Source organism: Castor canadensis, chromosome 1 (genome assembly GCF_047511655.1).
Source record: "Castor canadensis chromosome 1, mCasCan1.hap1v2, whole genome shotgun sequence".
NCBI classification, from domain to species: Eukaryota; Metazoa; Chordata; class Mammalia; order Rodentia; family Castoridae; genus Castor; species Castor canadensis.
The window spans coordinates 31,635,580-31,663,322 of NC_133386.1; the positions used below are offsets into that span (position 1 = coordinate 31,635,580).

General features: G+C 37.0%; 1 protein-coding gene across 1 annotated transcript in view; it reads right to left on the minus strand.

The window, feature by feature from the left end:
* The window catches only part of Enpp1 (ectonucleotide pyrophosphatase/phosphodiesterase 1), a 66,385-nt gene that overhangs the window by 32,344 nt on the left and 6,298 nt on the right, over positions 1–27,743 (minus strand). The window contains exons 2-5 of the mRNA XM_020161001.2: positions 5,010–5,082; positions 2,710–2,826; positions 1,699–1,824; positions 459–519 (exon numbers count right to left, since the gene is read on the minus strand). Of these exons, the coding sequence (XP_020016590.2) occupies positions 459–519; positions 1,699–1,824; positions 2,710–2,826; positions 5,010–5,082 (377 nt within the window). The remainder of the gene's footprint in view (positions 1–458; positions 520–1,698; positions 1,825–2,709; positions 2,827–5,009; positions 5,083–27,743) is intronic.

Here is a 27,743-nt window from a genome sequence, read left to right on the forward strand (position 1 = left end):
CCCAAAAAGCAACCCACAAAAAGGAGAACATTATTATACAATGTCCACTAACTGGTATCTATAACACAGCACCCTGGGGAGACTGCAGAGTTTGTTGTATGTAATTTTACTGGCCCATATCTGTATGAAACAATTTCTATTTAATCAATACAAAACATAAAAGGAGTTTATTGGGCCACCAGTTTATTTTACCAGTACCTGGTTAAATAATTTCCAGAATAACAAAATATGTTCTAAATTGTGATCTTACAAAAAAAAAAAGTTATTTTCCACTGAATGATTTAACATTCAATTAAAAAATAATGATCACTGTTTAATGAGAAAATCCAAGAACTGCCTAAAAATAACCTTTAAAGAAACAATGGTTGATTATTATTTCTATCTTCTTAATTTATAAAGAGAAAAAAGTGGTCCTTCTAAAAAAGAAAACAATTGTACGTCTCAGAATATAATCTTACCCTTCTGGACACTGGGGCTTATCAATATTCTGACAGGGTTCTTCCACCCAACTTCTCTCACCTAAAATATTTTCAAGAAATAAAATAAGGTGAACACACTTAGTAAGATTACAATTGTATTGCTTGTGACATACATTAATATAGATTCTCAAAACATGTTAATAGACATATGGACAACATGGGGCATGTCATTAGAGAAAGGTTAAGAATATATGGAGTTATGTTTCATAATAAGAATTTGCTAATACCAGAAAGACAAAATGAATGTACAATCACCACATTAAAATATACCACATTCAGCCCTCTGTATCTGTTTGTTTTGTATCATTGAATTCAACCAACTGAAGATTTTTTAAAACTGCAGTTGTATTGAACATGTAGTTTTTTCTTTCCATTATTTTGAAAATACAGTATCACAACTATTTGCAAAGCATTTACTTTATATAAGTATTAAAAGCAATCACAGATCATTTGATGCACAAGGGTTATATGCAAATATTATGGCATTTTATGTAAATGACTTGAGCATTCCTGGATTTTGGTGTCCAGAGATTCTAGAATCAATGGACACAGAGGGAAGACTGTACTGTCTTTGTGAGTACTTGGATACCTTTTTCATTTTCAAAATCTTAATATTTTCAGCCAGAATTTATAATCCTCCTTCTAACCACCTTATAAAATCTTTGGTATTTTGATGTCCTTATTTCTCTTTCATATAAATCAGGTTCTGCCAATGAATTTCAAGGAACCAAATAACTCCTAAATAAGACATTACAATAGCATCAGCCGACAAAAACAATCTCAAAGTAACTTCACATTAACTCTCTCAACACATGGCAGACATTGCCCTCATTTTCTACAAGGAAACCTGGGATAAAAATGTCAGCCAGGACTTAAAAAAATGGTCCTTCACAAACACAGCATTAAGTATGTAGCTATTATAAAACTAACATAGGGAGGTGGGAGCCAGGAGAGTGAATGGCTACAGTTAAAAACAAGATTTACTAGTTAAAGACAATAATTATTATTAAGCTGGATGATGGATATAAAGTTTGTTATATTACACACTATCTCTACTCATGTATATGTTTAAAACATTCTCTAATAAAAATATTTTAAAGTATTTTTCAGCAAAGGTGGTCAATAAATACAATGGTTAATATAAAAAGAAACATTCATGCAAAATCCTTGATGCCACTAGAAGGCTTCTAGGGAACAGGATGAGCCCTGGAAGCCTGACCTTTACACACAGAGGTGTAGTTGACACAGCAGTCACCATGATCCTTGCAGTCATCTGAACAGGAGCAGAGGTTTCTGGCCAACCTTTTCTCACCACATCTGAATTTGTTGCAAGTCCATATATGTCCTAGAAACAAATAATAAAATACGGTTCACAGTTCAAATTGACCATGTCCAAAGTGAGCACAGAATTATATTCATCTAAAATAGGAGCCATGAGAGAAAAAATTATTTCATAACTTATAGTCATTCACAGAACCTGTCACCACTGTGGTCACTCTGAGCTAACATATAAATCATTTGGTACCAATTGTTATTATTTTATGAAATACTCAGAACTTTATCATATTAAAATTTGAGCACATGTAACTCACATGAAAACCTTGGTTTCTTCTACCAGTCATTTTCATGGTTCTCAAAATTTAAAGTCAGGCTTTAAATGGTGGCAAATGTATGTCATCCTAGCACTTGGGAGGCTGAGGCAGGAAGATCATGAATTCAAGGCCAGTCTAGACTACATACATATCAAGGCCCTGTCTAAAAAAAAAAAAAACACTTTTTAAAAAAAAATCTATGTCTGACTTTTTCCCATTTCAAGATAATTCCATATCAAATCCAAAGCAAAGTGAAAAAGTTTTCCTGTTCTGATGGCTTTATATTAAAGTATTATGAATATATAAGAACTCTTTATTTACTAGGCTCATAATGAAAGTATTCACTTTTCAAGCAGATTTTAGGATTTAGTTTGAATACAAATTAGACTGCAAAGGCTTTCATTCATTCATTTAAAAATAGGTAGTTTTGTTATCCATAAAATGATTAAGAAAGGCAAATAATGTGAAAGTTTTTCTTTAAGAAAGTGTTGAAATATAAAGGTTAATGTCAAAATATAACATGCTCCGTTAAAAAGGACTCAAATGACTTAGGTAAATCACATGCCTAAAAGCCACAGAGCTTCCCTTTGATCTTCTCCTAATACCCACAGCGCCATCTCTTTCCTGCACATTTTTACCTGGTTCTATACATGTCTCCTGGAAATCTAGACAGCAGTTTCCAAGGTCAACACAAGCAGCATCACAGCGACAGTTCCCAAACGTTCTCTCAAAACAGCGGCCTTTACAACTTTTTACTGAAAAGTGCAAACAAGGTAGATGTTTCCAATCATCATGTAATTACAAAGGAAGCACCAATGAATACACCTAAGTGTGATACAGAACAGGTTCAAATATTGATCAGGCAACACAGACGGGTCACCGTGACTAGTCTTTTCACAAATACACACAGAAAAGGACACAAACAGAAGTCAAACTTATGTATAAAACTTTGCAATTTCATCTCCAGCAATAGACAAAAGACAACTTTAAAAATTATACAGGGGCTGGGGGAGTAGCTCAAGCAGCAGAGCACCTGCCTAGCAAGTACAAGGCCCTGAGTTCAAACCCCAGTTACAACAGAAAAAAAAATTATTACAGACCCTACTGGATTTGATAAGATGTAAATATCTATGATTAAAAGAAAAATCAGAATAAGGGCTGGTTCTGAATATTTTATTTATACTACAAAAAGTTGGCTAATAAGTGGCATGGGTTTCCCAAAAATGTAAAAATGTGGAGAAAAAATCTAAAAGTGGTTATTTAGGAATATTTCAAAAAGGGCAAGACTGCCTAGCTTACCTCACTCTGCGTCTCGGTGCAAGGAAGGGGTATAGAACACGGGCTCCCAACACCTATACCTGCCACATGACCCCGAATACCCATTTCACCTTTGTCCCAGCCTGGCTTTCCCTGTGAAGCTTTTCCAAAGTCCCAGACTAGATCTGACTTCCTTTTTCAGGTTTTTATAAAATCTTGTCCTTTCCAACTAGGTTATTTGGTTAACACTCCAGACTCATACTAAACTCCAAACTTCCCACAAAAGGTCCCATCTAGGTTTTGCCCAGTATACTGTATCCTTAGTACCTAGGAAAGTACTTGATGTGGAGTTGGTACTAATAAGTTTTTGCTAAATGGTTAAGTGGTAAATATGAAAAGAAAACACTTTAGTGAAACAACAATTTCACTGTTGCAACTATTTCCTAGACCCTTTGAATAAGCTGAGTTTTTAGAGGATTTACAGAAAAAGTAGGATAGGGAGAAAAAGGAAAAAATACACACAAAAACATGGTCAATGAAAAAAAGGAATTATTTTAGTTATCTTAGTTTTTTACTTCAACAGTTCCCTGAACCAACCAGACATTGCAGAGAATTTAACTCTCATTTGGCACTTGGAAATCGAGCAATTTTAGGGACAAAAAGTGCTAATAACAATTTTCTAGAGTCAGAAATACTACTTTTCTATCTCAAGGTGGAGACTGTTAGAATAATAGCTGTTATTCAGAGCTCATTAGTATGCATCTAGTAATTTTTAAAATGTTAGGCTCATATTAAAATGGTTACTTTCAATCCTTTATTTTGATGGGTCAAACTGAACTCATGGTGAATTATTTCATATGGTAAACACTGAAGTCTTTTTACTTTTAAACTTAGATATAGTCACTCTGAATAGTCTCTTTACTACATAAATAACTCTTTTTTTATTCATTTCAATAATACATGATAGCTTAACAATCACTAAACATTTTCAAATGGATACTTTTACAATAACAGAATGTTTGAAATGGAGAGAAAAGCTGTTTAATTTTAAAAACTGAATCCCAAGGAAAACCATTTACATAGAGGGGGGAAAAAAATCAAAGCCAAAAATGACCACTATAATTTACTGTGATTCAGTTTATTTATAGTATTCTTGTCAACAATGGGAAGATTTATGCTCTTAATAAAAAAAAAAAAAAAAAAAAAAGCTTCTTATTAGCTTTTCAATTTCACTATTACTTTGAAACTTACCCAAGTCTGCAATTTTAAAAACCTAAGAGCAGGCCGTGATCAATTTCTGGTTGCCCAGGGATGACAACTGGTCACCTAGTAACCTCTAAGGCTGCTTCAGCAGCCAACTCCTGAGGGAGGAGGGAGTGTCCAAGAGTCCTTGGGGAGTCAGGGAGAAAGGTCACTAGGGGAACCACATAGGAACCTGCTGGCCATGTCTTCATGCTTCTTTGTTCTTAACTGACTTTTTTTATTATTATGATTGTTTTGGGGTTGGTTTTTGGTCATAGGCCCTCTTCCATGTTTTAAGTTTTGTTAAGTAAACAAAATTTTATATGGCTAAAATAAATACAAGAGCTTTAAGAAGGCTCAAAGCAGCATCAAATTTGCAATATCTCTAGAGTACATTGTGAATAAGGCTGAACATACACACAGAGGCAACACCAATTACCTTCTTTGGCACAGCTTGGCTTCAACCCAAATATACACCCAAGGATTGTTGTTAACACACAAACTGACAAAACCTATAAAAGGAAATAAAGAAAATTAGACCGTTTCAAAATCCCCCATTTCTCCAAATGTTTCATTTCTTTAAATGTTTCTAAACTATCTGCTGCTGCTCTGCTTACTGATCTAGCTATTAGCCACAGGGATATGTTCACTTTTTGAAAACTTCCCATTCTACACTTGTGGTTTATATACTATTTTGTATATACTTCAATAAAAATTTCACTTAAGTGTCAACAAACAATTCTAGACCATCTAACATAATGAGAAACTCCTGAGATTATATAAATTAGCCAGAAAAAAATTAATATTTATTTAGAGACTCAATTTCCTACATGCTAATCCATTAAAGGCAATCTGAGAACATTGTAGGCCTCTATTAGCAATTACCTACACAAACATAGACAAAATATAGCATCCTTATCTGCACTGTGTCAGCTTATGTGGGTGAGCACTGAAGAGGGTTGGCTGACTATATTCTGAGCCCAAATGGTGTCACAAACTGGTTGTCTGATATGGAGTGGCCACTTATGCTTTCTAGGCATCAGTTTATATATTTATCTATAAAACTAAAGGGTTGAGCTACATGGATCTCTAGAAACTTTCCAGTGCTAACTTTTTACCACTTTTTCATTCCCCATTCTTTTGACCTTTGACATTTTAAGTTTAAGTGGATACACCTTACCACCTCTAAGTGCAATGACATAACTTTTGAGAGTTACAAGACAAAAGAGCAAAAGAGCAATCCTTAGTGGTTTTTTGTTTGTTTGTTTGTTTTTAATGAGACAGCATTTCCTTGGAAGCTTTCTGGAATGCTAGCTTGCAGGCTATTCAACAAAATATTCACTAACACCAACTTTGAGTGATAATCATGTTATGCAATAAGGAAGAATATGCATCTCAGGGAACTTGAGATGTGTGGGGGAAAAGTAAAGACAGCAGCATAAATGACCCATGTTTGGTAGGCTCTACAAATTGCTTGCAAAGTTCTCTAGTTGTTTAAAGAAGCAGAAAATCTGGGGTGATTGGCAAGAGAGAGATCAGAAAGAACTTCATGGAGAAAGCCTTTGGCATGGCTCTGAGTGGAGAAATGCTAGTACAAATACTACTAGGCAGTGTTGGAGAAAGGAAAGAGAGACTAGAGCAGACCAAATGTCCAGGAGACAGGCCAATACAGGGAAAGGCTCCAAGGAAGGAAAGTGGCAGAGGAATAATGAATTAGTTAACAACACATAACAAGAGGAAATAAATACTGGGTATGACAGTATGGCATATCTGGAAAGCCAAAGTAAAGATATAATAAAAGGAGGAATGGGTGGATGAGGCAGAGTAGATGGTGGGTGTAGACTTTTATGAACTCATTCCTTCAAATAAAACATACCAAGCACTGACCATATGCCAATCTCTAGGCTAGGTACTAGACATTCAGAAATTAAACAAACATGACTTCTGCTCTCAAGGTACCTACTCTCACGTGATTATAAAAACTAAAAAAGGAGCTGGGATGTAGCTCAGTAGTAGAGTGTTTGCCCAGCATGCATGAGGCCCTGGGTTTGATCCCCAGCAAAAAAGCAAAGGAAAAAAAAAAAACTATAAAAGGAGTGAGTGGACAGTAGAGTAAAGCAGCAGGTCTACCTCACTGCAAAAAAAAAAAAATGGTAGAAAAAGAGGAGGGCAAGAATGTAGGGAGTCTAAAACCCACCAGGGCTTAGGTCTAGCATATTTTTAAGGATAAAAACACCTAACAATATAACTGTTTTATTTTGTTGCTAGTTAATCTCTCTGCCTACTTTTATAATTAAGCGTTATCATATGCATGTACAGGAAAAAAAAACATGGCCTAGGAAATGTGAAGGCAGGAAAGACAGAAGATCAAAGAGGACAAGGTAGTCAATGTATAGAAAGAATAGATGAACAGAACCAAGAGGACATAGGTATTTGTAAGGAAAACAATGGGAGGAGTTGGTGGTGAACAAGCATTTAAATTATAACCATTGGCTTAAGCTCATCTTCTTGGAGCAGAAGACACACGCTGATGTTTTTAAATTACACCTTCATTGTTAAAGAGAAGACTTGTATTTACTTTTCATAAGAGAGCATGGAACTGAATCAAGACTATAACTACAGATGCAGTCATTTCTCATGTATAGTCATATCCAGCAAAGATAAAATTTAGAATGCTCACTACTGTAACACATCCAGCCAGAATAATTTTAGTAGGAAATTTCTCTTGAAAATTTTTCAGAGCTATGAAATCTTATTCAGTTCGATTTTTCTCCTCAAAAGTAGTTTAATTCAACAATGTCAAAGTCTGCCATCGATTTTATCTCTATACAAATTTAGATATCTTGATATTTTCTTAGAAACTGTAGGGAAGTCTTATCCTAGAAAATATGAAGGTAGGAGACATAAAGTGAAAACAAAGGTGTGAGATGCTTTCCCACCACATTAAAAGAACTTTTAAAGTTATTTAGGATTTCCTACTTAAGTAGGGTGCCTAAATCTTGTTTAATTAGGGTCTCTAGGTCTTTCTTAGACATTTAGTGAGGCAAAAGAAATAGACACTTTGAAAAACTCAAAATTTTCTCATCAATTCCCTCCAAATACGCAGGCATTATTTCACTGCATTATTCTTATTTAGTATTCTTTGAAACATGAATGCCCATTGCATGCATTCTCTGTGCTAATGGCCAGAGATACAATGAAAGCAACTCTGATCTTTACAGAAACAAAGAGTGGGGCAGTGGACATTAAAATAAAGCACATCATTCTAAGTGAGGTTAGCCTGGCCCAAAAGACCAAAAATCCTATGTTCTCCCTCATATGTGGACATTAGATCAAGGGCAAACACAACAAGGGGATTGGACTATGAGCACATGATAAAAGCGAGAACACACAAGGGAGGGGTGAGGATAGGTAAGACACCTAAAAAACTAGCTCGCATTTGTTGCCCTTAACGCAGAGAAACTAAAGCAGATACCTTAAAAGCAACTGAGGCCAATAGGAAAAGGGGACCAGGAACTAGAGAAAAGGTGAGATCAAAAAGAATTAACCTAGAAGGTAACACACACGCACAGGAAATCAATGTGAGTCAATGCCCTGTATAGCTATTCTTATCTCAACCAGCAAAAACCCTTGTTCCTTTCTATTATTGCTTATACTCTCTCTACAACAAAATTAGAAATAAGGGGAAAATAGTTTCTGCTGGGTATTGAGGGGGTGGGGGGGAAGGGAGGGGGGCAGTGGGTGGTAAGGGAGGGGGTGGGGGCAGGGGGGAGAAATGACCCAAGCCTTGTATGCACATATGAATAATAAAAGACAAAAATAAATAAATAAATAAAATAAAGCAATGCAATGGAACTGGACAAGAGCTATAAGAGAAATATGCAAAAAATGTTAACATGCCTAACAGCACAGTGGAGAACTGAGAAGGCTTCACAAAGAGAGATTTGGAGAAGAAAAGGATTTCCCCCTCTATTGATAAACAAATGCTCAATTGTCTGCAATGTGCTAAAATTAGATTCAGTGGGGAAGCATAAAAACAAAACAAAAAAGAATCTGTGGTGAAATCCCTAAACTCAGACTTTAGATTCTAATAAGGGAAAAAAGTCTGGAATGATGCACTGTGTCGATAATAAAGATATTGAATAGTGAGAGGCAATCCAAAAATTGTTGTAGTGACAATATATATCATAGTGCTTCACACGTGATGATATGTAAGTACAGAAGATAACATCAGCCTGGGTAACAGAAAATAACAAGGACAACAGTAACAGCCATCACTTCTATAGCTCATCCTACCTGTCAGGCAGTTTTCTAAGAGTTTCATATTAAATCACTTAATCCTAATATAACATTACAAGAAAGATTATAATGATTATACCAGTTTAAGGAAACTGAGCTGCAGAAGGATAGTAATTTGCTAAGAACCACAGAGCTGCAAGCAAAGATGACAAGATTTGAAGTCAATAGGTAGGCTGCAGCTGGGATGGGGGGCCAATGTAGAAGAGGCTGAAATGGGCTGCAGTCTTGGGAAAGCATTTGAAGGAATATGGCTGAGTAGGGGTTCTGTAAAGATCCTTGACAACACCATGTGAGGTTGTTATAGGAGTATAGATGGGAAAGCAGGGCTTGATGTGCTGCCCCTCTTCTCCCAGGAGCTGCTCCGTGCTATTCCACAGCAGTCCTGACTAGACTCCATGAGATTTATTTGTTTGTCTGCCTCTGACTAGACTGTAAGTTCCAGGAAGCCAAGGATTTATTTATTTATTCCTGTATTTCCACATCTAGCATGGTGCCTTGCACAAAGCAGATCTTCAACAAATAATCCCTAAAAACCAGCAAGCTGTCATTTAATTAAACATAATTTTGGGAAAAGGCAAAAATCTCCCACTTTTCCTCATGTGAGTTGAAAAAGTCAGTCTGTTTGCTAAGTGCCATTGTGTCCACTTTATATGAAAGACACCGATCATAAATATACAAAAATAATTTTTTTCCAGAAATGACACATGCCTAGATTTGGTATTTAAATGTGATGGATGGAACAAAACTGATGTTTTGTGAAGATGAATCAGCAGACCTCATTTCCTAGCAGACCTCTGACCTTTGACCAAAGCTACATGCTTTCTGGAAAAAACCCCATGAGAACTCAGACCACAGCAGCAATGTCAGTCTTCAGGGGATTTCAGGGGTGTTAGACCCTGATAAGTAAATCCAGCACTGAGAAACTTCTGCAGAATATCCAAAGGCAAACTCTACTAAAACACAACGCATTCTTGAAGAACTTGTAGGCATAACAAAGTTCAAAGCAGACATTAAAATCCTTTCTCAAAGAAAGTTCCTAAATCTACTCAGGTAGCTGTCAGTACCTGCTTGGCCTCTTACCCATGCAGCATCATTTCAGTTCATTTGACTTTTCTCAAATAGATCCTCCTAATCTGTAGTGAAACTGTATGTGAAGCTATCTATGTAACTAACTGGTCACATGAAAATGCAGAGGCAATCCTCATACATGGTCCCCAGGGAAACACTAACACTGAAGAGGCTGGCTTCTGTCTGGTGGAAAGAGCCTCAGCTCCAAAACAAGTGGGGCCCAGTTCCCAGCTCTGCCAATTCTTTTGGTCAGCACTTCAGAAATATTTCTTAACTCCCTGCAACATGTCTGTCACTGATAGAGTGAGATCCACCCAGAACAAAACAAGTTCAGTACTTTCATGGGGTTTATACGCTGGTAACTTGTTCTGTTTTTTGCTTTTAGTCTGTAAAGGGGTGATAATATCCACTTCATGAAGTTGGTCAAAGCCCTGGGTGTAAAGCACAGAAAATTTCTAGATAGGTACTTGTAAATCACAATTCCTACTAGGAATTTCCAACTCACTAAGAGGATGGGACTCAGTAGAGATCTTTCCAAAGAGAAAATAAAGCCTTAGCACTGTGTAAGAAGCTAGAAAAGGCTGACACTCTTTCTATTTCCTATTTTTAAAAGGCCATAAACAAGTTTACTAACACTTTCTTCCCTCTCACTTTTATTGTGTTGTTGTTGTTCTGTTTTTTGTTTTAATTCTGTAGCAATCTGTTTCCAACACTAGTTGAATATATGATGGATAATAAAGAAAAGCTGTCCAAAAGATGCAACAGAGTAAAGAGAAAAGCAAAATATTCTTTTCAGGGATGATGGTGCTGAATGTTTTAGCTATAGCTATACAGTAGCTCTATTCAACCTATGCTACTGAAAAGGAAATCCATAAAAACAGCAATCTGTACACTAGAAGTTTCTAAAGATTCACATCTGCACACTTAATAAAGCATAGCCTTAGACTAATCAAAGTACTTTGAGTATGAGAATCTATAGAAAAATCCTAAAACAAATACCTTAAATTATCCATGCTCTTGGCTAAAAAAATTATATTTCTGTAATTAAAAATATGTATACATGCTATTTACAAGAAAAATATACATGCATAATGTTCTACAATAGGAATAAAGTTAAAGAAAATGTAGCCATTTAGCTAATTGTCTATCATATAGCCACTGCTACCAGTGAGGATTTAAAATATTGAGTGATACATTGTTGAGTACAAATAACAAATTTTAAAACAGAATGGACAATATAGTTAACTTTATCTTACACACAATACACATATTTATAAGACTTTTTGTTATTTACAGTTGATAGCCTTACAAGGGATTTTTAATATCTTCTAGTGCTTACCTTCAGTTTTCCAGTCTTTCCACCAATGGACCCACATAATTTTGACACCAGTATGCAGGACAACTATAGTGCTAGTGTAGGTGTAAGTGACCCATAGCAAACACCTCCTCATTCTGCCACTTCGGGGGTACTCAGCCTAATAGCAAACCCCATCTCTGCCCACTAACTCTACACAAAGTCCAATGAACAAATTCAGCCAGAATACTCAAAGCTCCAACCAATATAACTAATCCTTAATAAACAACCATGATTCACCAGTCATTTGAGATGAGCCTGTAACAGTGATCAACAAAGAAAAAACAGATCACAGAAGAGGTAAAAGGGAAGAGAAGAAAGTGTTAGAAACAAATATCAAAATAAGTACCCTCAGTGGACTCCAGGAAGATATATACGAGTTTTCAAATAAGTCTTTTTAAAATCAGGGATCCAGAATAATAAATCAAAGAAAGCTCATACTCAATCAGATCATTGTAAATTCCACAACACAAACAAAAAACAATCTTTAGGTGAAAGGCTCTGTATTGTCATAAAATAAGCTGTGAGGCTACATAAGTTGAAGATCAGTCTTTCCCTGGTGGTTTAGTAGAACTCAGTGACAAAGCAATGCAGGCTAAAGAGCTCTATGTAAGAAGTTTATTGATTCTTGGATCTATCTCATCATAGGTTGCAGAATTTCTGAGATTTTCTAATTTTTTTGAGTCAGTTTTGATAAATTATACTTTCTCTTGGAATTTTCATTTCATTTACACTTTCAAATATATTGGTATGAAGTCACTTATAGTAATTCCTTATTATCTTGTCAATGTGTTATCTCTTTTTCTTGTATTTTTGTTATTGTTTGTTTTGCTTTCTTGAAATAGGATCTCACTATGTAACCCAGACTGGTCTCAAACTCATAGTCCTCCAACTTCTTTTTTTCTTAGTCAGGTTTATAAGGATAATATTTTTTAAAAGAATATACTTTTTGCTTTGTCAATCTTTATTTTCTACATGCTTATTTTTTTACTTACTAATTTCTAATCCGGCTCTTATTTTTTCTTTATTCCCATAAGGAATCAGTTTTCTTCAGTCTAAGGAATGTCTTACAGAATTTTCCTGATTGTAGACTCTCTGAATACTTTTAGTCTATGCATGTCCTTACTTTGTTCTCATTCCTGAAGTATACTTCTAGGTGTACAGTTCTAGTTTGGCATTAGCTCATTTCAGTACAATGATGACATCATTACACTGTATCACGCTATAATCAAAACACTAGTCGAGAGTTTTATAATCTATGTCTAATGACAACATTTATGTGGAGTCATTGCTTATCACTTCTACCAGTGTTTTGGTTTTTGTCACAGTGCCACTATGTTCTATTTATTAATGTTAAATTTTTGAGGATTCTTTAAAGCCTAGGACAAGTACCTTCTTACAGAAAGATCTGTATTTGCTTCAATGAGGAACCTCAGGGAAACTTCAAGTTTGAAACTATCTTCACAGCTTGGGGAAGATAAAGAGACATCAACATCCACTTCTCTGTACATATGGGAATACACCCTAAATTACACTTACAAAAAAATACATGCCATTAACGATATATAAGCATGCAACATTTTTTCTGCGTGTGGTGATACTGGGGTTTAAACTCAGGGCCTCCTGCTCTCTTACTTGAGTCACACCCCCAGCCCTTTTTACTTTTTTAGTACTTTTTTTTAGGTAGGATCCCACTTTTGCCCAGGACAGGCCTTTGACCACAATCCTCCTACCTATGCCTTACACATAGCTGGGATTACACAGACACTCAACTTGTTTGCTGAGGTGGGGGGGTCTCACTAAATTTTTTCCTAGACTGGTCTCAAATTGTGATCATCTTGATCTCTACCTGCAAAGTAGCTGGGAGTGCCAGGCCCCAGCAATATCTTATAAAGTAAAATTATTACTTAACAACTCTATTTCTGATTTATGAAAAATTCTGAATACATCTTTTATATCTCTGTCCCTCTATTCCATCCTCAACCTCATCAAATTCTATTTAAGAAATTTAAAGTTGGGCTGTACCATGCCTGAGAACTACTGTAACAGTCTTATAGCAGAATGTTCTTTATCTTCACCATTATGTTAGCCTTAGCAATGTGGTACTGGGGTTTAAAATTAGGGCCTTGTACTTACTAGGCAAGCGGTCCATACCACTTGAGCCATGTCCTCAACTCTCTTTCTCTCTGTCTCTCCCTCTCTCTCTCTCTTTCTTCTTTTTTGCTTTAGTTATTTTTCAGAAAGTCTCTCTTGTGCTCAACCACACCTGACTTGGTTAATAACTTTTTGCCCTGACTAGGCTTGAATCCTCCCAGTCTCCACCCTCCAAATAGCTGAGATCACAAGCCTAAAAATAGTATTTTTTTTATTATCTCATTAACAGGTCTCAAGTAGAAATCATTATAGAAAAATTTATTGAATTAGAGCTAGAGTACGTTGAAGATTACAATGATAGAAGGAAGAGAAAGTGGTAAGAGTAATGGAAGGGGTATTTTACGAAGTTTTAAGCAATTTTTTAAACCACACATACATACGACAAGAACAGATTTGTCAGGGTGGTCTATTACCAAACCATGGCTATTAAGAGTGACTGGAGAGGCGATCAGAAGACAATGTAACTGAAGAAAACTTCATAGTACTTCCTTTGGTGAGGATCCAGATCGTCTGTGTGAGGTAGAACCTGCCTCTACCTGCCCTAGCCCACTACTAAGCCATCCAATACCTCCCTTTGTGAGTTCCAAGCCAGTTTAGGATCACAAACCTGGGCATTTTTCCTAACAGAGGCTCCTACTTCTCTGTGGATGTTGGACCATCACTTTCCAATTACACAAAAGGGTAAATATTGATTTTAAAACCAGAGATGTGAAGACGGAAGTCCACAAAAACATGCTTCAAAGACATACCACGGCAATTTTGTCTGAATTTCCAAGAATCCACCATCAAAGTTTTTTTACAATAATAATTAGAAGTTGTTGAATGTATGCCATTTCAAGTAGTACTTGCTTCTAGAAATAGTGCATGAATTCGATCCATTTTTTTAAATGCCAAATCTTCTCATATTTAGTAAGTGGGGAAAATAATTAGCAGGCCAAGCTTAACAGACTTTATCAAAGTAGATTATAGCTAAGAAAGACAACTATATTCACATTGAAAAACGACACATTCCTTTTTGGAAATTTTAAGTTTTGCTTTTTGACACATCTTTCTGTTAAAACAACAAACGAGATTAAGAAGTTTTAGGATTGAGGCACAAAACAGAAACCCTTAAATTACTAATTTAAACACAGGCACTCTCAAATGCTCGTGTGTCACTGAAGGCTCTGGGCTTTTAACTTTTTCCTAGGTGGAAAAGAAAGATAATGGCAAGTATATCTATTTTAACTTTCCATAGTGATTCTGTACATAAAAGAGAACACAAAGCCCTCAAGTTAATAAAAATCTGTTAGGATTCACTGATAACAGAAAATGAAGTCCAAAACATATATTCAAAAAACACAGTATAAAGTTGACTGAGCTAGTCTCAGAAAGATCACACTATCAGATTATTCTCTAAACTAAAATTAATAATCAAAAAATATTTGGTACCTCTGATATTTAAGCAAATAATTATTTCAGTGTACATCTCTGCTTTTCAGTGAATTTTTTTTCTGGTAAATATGCATTTGAGATAAGAACTCAAAGACCCACAGAAGCTGGTAATGATAACAGAAAATTTATTTTTCAGGAGGACAGGTTAAAATGAGATATCAAATTAAAAGACTAGCTTAAGAAGCAGAAACAATATTGATCTTTACCATTTCAAATGTAAGAAAATTATTAAAATTCAAGCCACTTTCAGTTAAAAATTATAGCAAAATTATGGCCATAATCACAAAGGAGCCATAATATTTGAATTAGATACACATTGCATTTGGGATTTTGTAATCCTGAAACAGTCACATCAACTATAGCCCCTTCACTGAAAAAATAAAGGGCCAGCCTTGGTATTTTCTGAAGTGTACTAATCTACTTCTCTCTGACACCTGATCCTACTTTAATTTGCATTACTTATATCCTGCACCCTCCCCTGTTAAAGAGGATTATTCCGAAGATGTAATAGTGTAAGATTCTTGGTTGGACTAGACTATGAGGCCTGGCCTGAGAAGAGCATACTGCACAAGACCATCTGGGGCTTGCTCCTCCAGGCACAGGAGACTGGAGTTAGAAACTCACCTGGTACTGTATATTCCTCATGTTAGAGTTCTTTCTTAGATGCTCTAAGCGCCAAAAAACTGATTTATCTGGGGCAGCTGATCTCTTCTTTTTCACTCATTTACTTTTGTTTCAATAAGTACCAAGCATTTCCAAAGACAACAATTAACAAGCAGTCCTTATAACCTCTGCTTCAGTGAGCAAATGGCTTCTCCAAGATCTCACCAAGTGCCTTCACAGACCATTTCTCTCTGAAGTTAAAGATTAAAAGCAAAACATCCATCTGAAAGCATGAAGTAATGGTTTTGTCCAGCATTGATGTCCACCTTCACTCTGTGACTCACACCCTCACTAAATCGAGTCACAGCATTTCAGCAAAAGCCCAGTGACAGAGAACACCTCAACTGCAAAGTAGGACACTCTTCAAAAAGGTGAGGTAGTTCCCCAGATATAGCCTCCCACTGCTGGAGTTTCAATTCACATTCACAAAAAGTGTATGCCAGAGTGATTACAGAATATCAACACTTCTGCTCTTCTGTGGATTTATTTAACTGTCTTCAGTAGAACTGTGTGTAAAGCAAGATGCCTTTTTGTGGTCTTCCTGTATATATTGCTCTGATTTACTTCAGATTCTTAAGAAAAGCAATCTACTAAGAAAAGGGATCTTGAGAAAAAGTGCTCAGTAAATGGGATTTCTATGCCTTGTCTTATTAAAAAAACATAAAATGAAATCATTAATTTAATTTGGAATGGTAGACACATTTACAAGTGTGGCAACAAATCCCAGAAGTTATAATGGAAAAACTGATACATTTGAATCCATAAAAATTAGGAATTTCTGTAAAGCCAGAAAGAGAACACTCACAAGCAAAATTCAGGTAGAGGAAACTAAGAAGAAACATCTTTAATATACAACAAAAGATTGACTTCCATGATAGATAATAAGGATGTAAAAATCAACTAGAAAAAGATAACCCAATTATTTAAAACACCAAGAGTAATAAGTCAGCTTTTTAAGGAAATAAAAATAGCCAGTAAAAATATAAAATGTTTACCTTCACTCAAACCCCAAACTGCAAACCAGGAAGTCCCTTTGCTATACAATGAAATTGACAAATGTTAAAAGCATTGATAAGCATAAGAGTTGGTAAGGATGTGAGGAGAGACTGGCACAGTTACACCACCTTCACAGATGTGAGTCCTTGAGGCAAATTAATTGAATCCAAATAGGAGGTTGTGGGAACCGCAATTTATAACCAGTCAGTCAGAAGCACATGTTAAAAACAACCTGGGGCTTATTGCTGACATCTGAAGTGGGGGTGGGGCAGTCTTGGGGACTGAGCCCCAACTTGCAGGAGGTATGTTATTGCCATGTAGACAAAATCTGAACTGAGTTGTATAGGGGCACCCAGCTGCTGTCCTCAGCTGCAGAACTGCTTACTTGCTGGAGGGGAGAAGTCCCCACATATTTTGTAGTCACTCACAAAAGTCCTCTGTGTTGATTGTTTTGGTGTGACAACAGAGGGAAACCAGACACTGTTTTTCCCCCACACACAAGTATATTACTTTAAATTCAAACAATATAAAATACTGTCCAATTATATTTGAAAAAATGACCTAGATCCACTAGAGTGAGATGGCTACTTTCCTGCCATATAAGGAAGGTCAGCTATGCAGTACACAGACCACATGGGAAGGCCCTGAAACTACAAGGAGAGGACAGAATGCCCAGGCAGTCCCTTCTACTCCCCACAATTCCAACTTCAGTCGCCATCTGACTGCAGCTTCGTGAGATAACATGAACTACACCTGCCTAGCCATGCCTTTTCGAAATTCCCAACCCACCAAACACTGAGAGAGATTCTTGAGTTAATAGAGCAGGTGAAGGAATCTCATAGTTGGCTCTGCTGAAAGTACACAACTGGCCAGCTTCATCCAGTGGTAATGACCTAGTAGTTCCTCATCACTTCACAGAGGAAGGGAAGTGCCTGAAAATTACCCACAATGGCCTGGGATAATTTCAGCAAAATCAAATAAATAATACAGTACTGCTTATAATCCAAAGTATAAAATAAGTATCAATGATTCCCAACTGATTTTTTTAAATGATTGAATAAACCAATGCTTGGGAGAGAACAAGTAAATTTCCAATGCAGATGCATTCCAAATAATTTATGCAGATATTCCACCATCAAAGAGGTAGAACATAACTTTCTGCTCCTTAAGTACAAACTAAGAACAGCGACTTCCTTCTAAAGATATAGTATGGGAAGGGACAAAAGAGTATCTTTAGAGTGAAAAAACTTGAAAAACACTACTCTGGCCAGGTAATCAAAGGTAACATCATTAAGGATAAGTCACCTTAATAACATACCTTGATATGATGTGCTGACCACAGCGCTTTACCTCTGTGCTCTGCTTCCCAAAACTACATCATCCAAGTCTAATCATGAGGAAAACATCAGACAAATCCCAACTGAGGGACATGCCACGAATTACATGACTCATTCTGTCAAAACTGTCAAAGTCATCGAAAACAAGGAATGTCTGAGAAATTCAGCCAAGAGGAGACTAAGGAGACATGACAACTAAATGTAATGTTGTAATCCTGGATGGATACCAGAAGCACACACACACACACACACACACACACACACACACACACACACCAAGGACATTAGTGGAAAAGCAAGGAAATTCAAATAAAGTATGGACTTATTTCGTAAGAACACATCGATATTGGTTCATTAGTGGTAACAAATGTACCAAACTAATATGAGATCTCAACAAAAGAGAAACTGGGTGTGAACTCTGTACTAGTTTTATAACATTTCTGTAAAAAATTGGGGGGAGGGTAAAGGAGAATGACGGAGGGGGTAAATTCAACTATGATATTTTAAGAACTTTTGTAAATGTCACAATGTACCCCACTACAACAATAACATAATAAAAAATAAATGACAGTTCTCTGAACATTAATGTTACTAAGAAATATTACATATTAAAGAAGTTATATATAAGCAATGTTATGAAAAACAGGATACACTAAAGGGTGATCACTAACAGGAGAGGGAAAGTAAAAGAAGGTTAAGAAGGTAAATATGGTTGATGTGCTTTCTATACAGAAATAAATAAATTTATTCTATACAGAATAAATACAGAATTTTTTAAACATGTTGAAATCACCATAAGAAGGGGACTAAGATAGGAAGGAGAAAAATAGAAGGCATGAACAAACTTGAGTTATAATGCATATATACATGGAAATGTCACAAGGAAAGTCCCTATAGAGCTATCTTACACAAACAAAAATACCTTTTCTCAAAACCAGAACAGGAAGGTAAAACAGATCCTGTCTGGGCGTTGGTATCAGAGAGAGAGGGAGGAGATAAGGAAAGAGTGAAGGAGGCTGAATGTAGTAGAAATATTATGTACTCAGGTATGAAAATGGGAAAAAAACTATCGAAACTATTCTAGGAATGGGGAGAGGAGGAGATAAAAGAAAGTGATGGAGGGGGTGAATTCAACTATGATATATTGTAAGAACTTTGGTAAATATTACAATGTATCCCTAGCACAACAATAATTTTTTAAAAAATGAATTAGCAATAAAAGAGCACATGAACAAAAAAGTTATGAATAAATCTATGTCAAATAAATAGCTATGCCTTAAAAAAATGAAACTATTCTAAAGTAAAATGTTTATTGGGGGGAAAAGCAATTGGCAAAAATTTCCATTGGCTTAAAAATTTAGTCTGAAATGGGACTACATGAAATTAAAAAGCTTCTGCACAACAAAAGAAATGGTCTCTAAACTGAAGACATCACCCACAGAGTGGGAGAAAATATTTGCCAGCTATAAAAGACTGATAACCAGAATATACGGGGAACTCAAGCCCCCCCTCCAAAATCAATGAACCAATAAGGAAATGGGCAACTGAACTAAACAGAACATTTTCAAAAGAAGAAATCCAAATAGCCAAAAAAACACTTGAAAAAAATGCTCACCATCTCTGGCCATATAGGAAATGCAAATCAAAACCACACTAAGATTCCACCTCACTCCTGTTAGAATAGCCATCATCAAAAACACCACAACAACAAATGTTGGTGAGGATGTGGGGAAAAAGGAACCCTCATACACTGCTGGTGGGAATGCAAGCTGGTGTAACCACTCTGGAAAACAACATGGAGGCTTCTTAAAAATCTAAACATAGATCTGCCATATGATCCAGCAATCCCACTCCTAGGGATAGACCCAAAGGAATGCGACTCAGGTTACTCCAGAGGCACCTGCACACCCATGTTTACTGCAGCACTATTCATAATACCCAGGTTATAGAGATAGTCAAGATGCCCCACTACTGATGAATGGATTAAGAAAATGTGATATTTATACACAGTGGAATTTTACTCAGCCATGACGAAGAATGAAATCTTGTCATTCGCAAGTAAATGGATGGAACTGGAGAACATCATCTTAAGCAAAGTTAGCCAGGCTCAGAAGGCCAAAAATCGTATGGTCTCCCTCATATGAGGATTACAGACCTAAAACAAATGCAGTAATATTATCAGACATGGGTCACACGCTAAGGGAAGAATACATCCATGAGAATAGGGAAAGATAGGAAACCCTAAACTTGAAAGTGCCCACTGCAGAGGAGCTAATATAGTAACCTTAAAACAACAGAGGTCACTGTGGGAAGGTGACCAGGAAGTAGTGAAGTAGTATTGATTCAGGTAGAGATGAATCAATTCGTGTTGTAATACACTTGTGCATGGAAGCAATGCTAGGAATCTCTCTGTATAGCTGTCCTTATCTCAACTAGCAAAAACACTTTTTCTTTCTTATTTTTGCTTACATCTTCTCTTCAACAAAATTGGAGAAGAGGGCAAAACAGGTTCTGCCTGGAAGCAAGGGGGGGTTGGGGGAAGAAGTGGCCCAAACAATGTATGCACATATGAATAAATAAAGAAAATTAAAAATAAAAATAAAAAAATGTGTACTGAAAAAGAAATTTAGTCTGGTCTTTAAATATTTTAAATGAATTAAGACTCTAAGAAATGACTGTGTACAAACTAAAAAATGACTCCAAATGCAATTTTGTTTCATCTTTTTGCATGCATCATTACTTTATAGACACTTTCTTATTTTATCAATCAATACTTTAAAATATATATATATATATATATATATACATATATATATATATATATATATATAGTTTCCTTGTTTTGGCAGTACTGGTGATTGAACTCAGGCCCTCATGCTTGCTAGGCAGTCACCCTTACCACTTACACCACTCCACCAGCCCTTTTGACTTGGTTATTTTTGAGATAGCATCTTGCTTTGTGCTCGGGCTAGACCAGAGCAATCATCCTATTTATGCTTCCTGCATAGCTGGGATGACAGGTGCACTCCACTATGCTTATCCATTGATAGAGATGGGGGTCTCAAGAAGTTTTTGCCCAAGCTTGCCATGAACCACAATCTCCCAATCTCTATCTCCTGAGTAGCAAGGATTATAAGCTTGAGCCACCATATCTGGCCCAAAACACCTATTTTTTAATTTAGGCAGATCTACAGGTTGGGGCATGAAAATAAGTAAACAGTCCATAGTACTGGTATGTGAAAATACCAAGTTGGACATTTACTTCACACATTTCAGCAATGTATGATGTTTTTAAAGAAAATCAACAACATGTGGACATTGTTTTCACTTCCATTCCCTGGCTGTGGTGGACACTCTGGTCAGCTGGCTAGACAATGTTCCAGAAGAAGAAACTGCTTCCCCAGCCGTTGGGAGTAGTCCCTTGCAGGGATTGCCTCAGCTGAAGAAAGCTACTGTTACCCAAGGTCACACCCTCTGGAGGGGTGGGAGGAGGCAACTTCTCTTGGACAGCTCCAAAGGGCCAGTGTTCACTTAAACAACAACCCACTGAGTAGGTGGGCTCTCCAGTGAGCACACACCCATTTAACACTGTCACTCATCTTCACCCTCTGCCCAGTCTTCACCTTCCCTTCCACAGCTGATCTCAAAGAGCACATTCTACTAAAACCCAGGCATGCAGTCTCCATCTCTGAGACTGTCTCCAAGTCTGTTTCCCAAGAAGCAAAATGTGTGACACTGGCCTCCTCCCAACCTGCTAGCTTAGAGACATGACCTTGGCTGACTCCACTTCCCAGGCTCCCACTTCAGGCCTCAGGTCAGAATAAGCCAAAGGGAAACAATGACAAAAGAATGGAAGGAGAAAACAAAGCCAGTCTCCCCTGCTGTCCCTTTTGAGGGTGGGGAGGAAAGGACCCATGCTGCAGCTGCAACTCTCCAGGGTTCCAGGTTTCCAGGGAAGCTCCCAAACTCTGGTTTCTTCACCTTTTCCTTTGGCCCTCCATGCATGAGGGGGGCGGGGAGGGGGGCAGCACAGCTTCCTTTTGTTACTCTTCTCTGGGCTGCCTTAGTGCCCTACCATCTCCTCTTTGGTTTCCAGCTTCTGTAATGCTGTAATTTGTTTCCTATTTTAAATTCTCTTGGTTGATAGCTATGACCTTTATTTTACTGGAGCTGAACTCAGGGCCTTGCTAAGCAGGCACTCTGCCACTTAAGTCACACCCTCAGCCCTTTTTCGCTTTAATTACTTTTCTGATTGGGCCTTGTATTTCTGCCTGGGGACACCTCTGCAATCCTTTTACCTCTGCCTCCCACATAGCTGGGATTACCAGATACTCTACCATGCCTAGCCCAGACTTTGTTATTCTGATTGGATTCTGAGCAACACAGTAACTAATTAGACCAAGATAGATAAAGAAACTATTGTACAGCCCAATGTACAATTGAAGTTAAATTTAAGTGAAAAATTCTCCATTTTGAGACTTCACCTATTTTATAGTTTTTAAATCTCCTACATGCATATAATATTCTAATTAGATCATGCTTCTGTTATCTCAAACAATAAAAAAATTTGACCCCAAAATCCTAAAAACACTTTTTCTTTGGAAGCTACTATCAAGAAAGATATGGCTCATTAACTAAATGATTGATTTTAGAAAAGAATTTAAGATTATAAGATAGAAAAGAAGAAAAGTGAGTTTTTTAATGTCACAGGACAGCCTTTCTACCCTGAGGCAGAGGACAAAATAGATGGACTAAGCAGTTTTATGGCTCACAGCCAAAAGGCATAGTTTTTTTCTTGCCTAGGCAGATGAGTCTTACTCGTGGGCAGATGGTAGGTCAGAGTTGAAAAACAGAAGGTGAAAAGAACACTGTACACAGTTAAGTGTATGTGTTTATGGGTTTTTTCTGAAATAACTTTTGGAATAAAGCACCATGTGTTTATCTTTTTAAAATGGGGCTCAGTACAAACAAAAAAAAAAGACAAATTTTCAGAGGAGTTTTAGTAATTCTTCCTGAGGGCAGGAAATACTATAAGAGGGAGATAACAAACAACCATGCCCCTTCTGTAAAGGCCCAGGGGTTACTCAATCACAATTAAAGGGGCAACTTAAAGACAGAACTCAAAAACCAGTAGCAAATACATGGGTTTATAATTAGGGAGGCAAAAGTGACAAACAACAGCTTGTAATGGGTACATTTAGAGAAGTCAATTTCATTGTACTTTTTAATTTGGATACAAAATCTTAATTATATGAACATTCAAACTTAACCCTTCAATTCAATTTGTTTTTTCTCTAACTATTTATTAAACAAGTACTTTTTTAAAAAAAAAAACAATGTACTATTCCATTATTATGGGCTGGAGAACTATAAAAGTTCTTTTAAAATCTATGGCAGGGAATGTAGCTCAGAGGTAGAATGTTTGCCTACGACGTGCAAGGCCCTGGGTTCAATCCCCAGAAAACACAAACACTAAGAACTATGATATCCCAATCTTCACCTGTTGTCCAGTAGAAGTTAAGAAGACACAGATGCTCCAGTCATCTGTGCTGTCCAATACGGAAGTGAGCATGTTGGTGCTGCGTACTTGAAGTGTGGCTCATATGATTAGAGAAACGAATTTCAAATTTTATTTAATGTTAATTTGCATTTTAATTTACAAGATTAATTTACATTTTACTGTTAAATATCTCCATGTGCCTGGTAGAAGAGAAGAAAGCTATGAAGTGGCCAAATAAGGAGAAGACAGTGCACCCTTTCTACCCCACACTTGGTGCCGCCCTTTATTTTGTTCCTATCACTAATGCTAAAATGATTTTTCTAATGTAAAGCAGACCTTCTCTTGCTGCTAAAAACAAAACAGAACAAGCGAACAGACAAAGACTTCAGTGATTTCCAATAGCTCTTAAAACAAAAACCCAAATCCCTCAGATGGCCTGCAAGGCCCTGCCTGGTCCATTGACGTTTCCATACTCTGGCCCCATAATACACCACTCAGCTCTGAACCCCAGGTGAGCTGGCTTCTCCCACTGCTCTGAGACACACATCCTCTTTCCTTTCCCAAGGACTTTACCCCTGCCTCAGCCTCCCCTCAGAATCCTTTCCTGCATGTCTGTCACCTCCTTGCCTGACACCTCTCAGACTCCATGATTTGGCTACTTCCTTGCTATTCTCTCTCACAGCCCTGTGTACAGCTTCTAGGTAGCATACACCATAGTTGCCAACTGAGATCTTCAGGTGTAATTCTTTGACAAGTGTCTGGTCCCCTGAGACCAGAGACAGTCTTCTCCTCGATTGTGTGGCCCCTAGCCTCTTGCACAGAACCACTCAAAGAGTAGCTCTAATTATTTGTTGAATAAACCACAGACCATCACAATAACAACAGTAAACCCTAATCTGGCATCTACTGTCTATCAGGCACAGAGGTCGCTATTCTTATTATCCCCTTTATACAGGAGAGGAAACTAAGACACAGGAAAGTTACAGGACTTGCCCAAGGACACACAGAAGTTATTGACAAAGACAAGATTTGTGCCCCAGCAGCCTGGCTCCAGTCTGCCATTTAAGCACTATGCCTGTGGCTTCCACATGATTAAATGGCAACTGAGTAGTTCAGGAGCAGGGAGATAAGCCAAAGACTATAGTTCATGCAAAGGAGGATGCACGCAGTTGCGTCCCAGGGGGTACCTGATGTTGGAGGAGGAGAAAGGAGATAAAAAGATCATGCCTGAGACACAGAACACAAAGAACCTGCACAGAGTGTGTTTGGAGAAGAGAACAAATCTGTGCTGACTATAACGAAGGTGTGTGGCAGCAGAGCTGGAACATTTGAGAAAGACATGTATCTTGAGTACCTTTTTGACTCTTTAAAATGAAAAAGAGCTATAAGAGCAGAGGCCGACCAAAAAATACTTGAGCCCTTCAAACTCCTAAAACTAAGCCATGTGTGTAATACAAGCATGCCATACAGCACACGACACAGGGTCCAAAGGAAATGCAAGTACCAAACCAAACGCACTCATCAGTCAACAGGTTTGCTTCCTCCTACCTCACAGAACTCTGCAGACTGAAGGAGACGAAGTGCTTTGCACAGGACCTGACAAATAGTAAACGTCACAAAGGCATGTGTACTTGTAAAACCTTACATGGCACTTACTATGCGCAAGGGTCTACTTTGTGGGTGACAAATATTAACTCATAAACGGCTGCAGGAATGCTACCACAAGTGGTAAAACTGTTCATTGAGAAGCAGCTCTACTGGTACTCAAGTGATGAGAAATAATGCTAAAAATGAGGCTAGGTTTAGGAGTAAGAATTTCCACACATAAGATGTGGCAGTCTTTGGAAAATTCTCTAAGGCAGTCACTATTTTAGGAAAACTACTAATCTATAAGAAAGAAACATGTGCAATGACTAAAAAAAAATTCTTGGGGATTGATTATGTCTAAAGTACAGGTAGACACAGTTTTAAGTTACATAGTGAACTAAGGTAAGTAAAATATTAAGTCTCAAAATCCTGCTCATGAAAGGCATATTAAAAAGCTGTCTAGCGAGCTGGGCATGGTGGTGCATGCATTGTAACCCCAGCACTCATGGGGTGGAGACAGGAAGATTAAAAAGTTCAAGACCAGCCTGGGCTACATAGCAAGAAAACCCTGTCCCAAAAAAAAACAGAAAGAAGGGAAGGGAGGAAGGGGGGAAGGGAAGGGAGGGGAGGGAAGAAAAGGAAGGGAAAAAGAAAGAAAGGAGGAAGGGAGGGAGGAAGGGAAAAAAGGAGGGTGAGAGGCAGGGAGAAATGGAATATTAATGAAAAAAGGAAACAAAAGTATGGTCACATTTTTGTTGAAAAGAAGTGGCACACATAAAAAGCCCCAAAATATTAGCAGCAGATAAAATTAAGATAAAAGTAGTAATTATTTTGTTCTTAACAGTTTTTTGCACTTTCTGCATTTTTCTGCCATATGTAATATTTTTATAACAAGAGGGAAAAGCTCTGTCCACGAACACTTTAAGCCTGAATAAGTCCACATAATGCAAATCCTTCACATTATGATTAAAGAAACCGAAAGTCAGTGAAGAAAAGTAACTGTTCAAAGGTCACACAGCAAATAACTCTTGTGACTCCACACTTACATACTACGTGACCCCTGTCCCTCAAGACCTTTGCTTGAATCATTTCACAAAAATCAACATTCCCTTTTTCTTTCAAAGTTTCCAAGAGATAACAAATGTATAAATACTTTTATATGTTGGCATTCTTCACATTAACTTCCTTTAAACTGAATGGGTAAAGTACTTAAATAAATTTTTTATGAGTAGAACTATTTCATACTTATTTCTCTGGGTAATCCAAAAATAGATAAGACCAACACAGTCTGTTCACAATGTCCCCAACCATACCGTTCCCACCAGAATATATTTCATTCACTTGTTCCTACACTCCCAGAGATTCTAATCTAGATGCAAGTGGCACTTTATAAGAAGCCAGTGTGTTTGGACAATGAAGTGCTACACAATAGTCTGTGCCAAGGACAGTTAACCTGATTTAACATCACCTGAAAAGCCCTGGCAAAAGGTTCCTTTGTTCTGGTTTTGTATTTAGTGTGTTACAGATTGTACAGAAGATTCTGCAGTGGAAATGCTGAATTAAAGACTTGAGTCCATGGCGTGATGTATAGACAAATCTACATGGTATTCTTATGGATGGATGGCTGAACTGGACAAACATCCGATAGTTACCAGATGATAGCAAAGAGAAAATTAGCCAAGCTGAGAGCAATAAACAGCAATTAAAAGACAAGCCAGAGCAGTGTTAGAAAAAGGCAATTAAAGTACAAGCAATAAGATGGAAACAGTACTGCCAAGGGAAATAAGAGATCATGTGCAGTGTTCAGCACACACAGAGCAATGGAGCTACTTGTAGCAGCAAACCACTTCAGGAACACCAATTCAACTCAGTGCTACCATGGTTGTGGTCATGGAGAGAGATTTTTTTTTTTGTCTTGTTGTGTTTTTTAATCATACCATTATGTATGGAGTCATTGGCACAGCAAGAATTGATTAGAATTGCCCACTACAGAAATTCTACTTGGTGGACTTTCTGTCTTACTTCATAACTGTGACACCCCAAACTTGAATGGGAATCTGTGCTAATGCAGATTTGGGTCAGTAGGTCTTGTGTGGTACTCAAGATGTTTTACTTCTTACAATTTCCAAGGAAATGATACTGATGTGCTAGCTGGGAAAGTACATGTTTGGTAGCAAGGATGTAAAGTGCCTTCTAAATAAAGAATAAAAACTTATTTGTCTTCATTCAAGCAACTAATAGAAGTACTAGGAGTTAAACTCAATTCTGTGTGACTCCAAAGCCATTCATTTGCCAATAAGCTAGAAAGGTGAGATTGAAGAATTATTAGTTTAGTGATCTTGGATCAAAAAAAATTTCTCTGGAACACAATTGTTTTTCATCTCTCACAAAGGGATAATGACAGAGTTTGGTTTGGACCAAATGATATAGTAAATGTAGAAGGATTTTGAAATCTATAAAGGAATTTACATAAAGATACAAACATTGTAACTAGTTGACTAATGTTATATGTCTTAATCTCCTTTCTCCCTCTTTCTAGTTCTTAAAATATTATTGAATGTTTATCTTTCCTTAAAGCAGGTACTTTCCCAAACCTTTTGGTTCAGGATCCAAATACATTCCTAAAAATTGCCAACAACCCTAATAAGCCTTTTCAGAGAAGTGTAAACATTCTTCTTTAAAGGTAACCAAAATTCTACAAATGGTAAATTGTTAGAATTACAATGTGAAATTTGAAATGATACTGACGACTTTTTATAGTTACATTAAAATCCATTAATG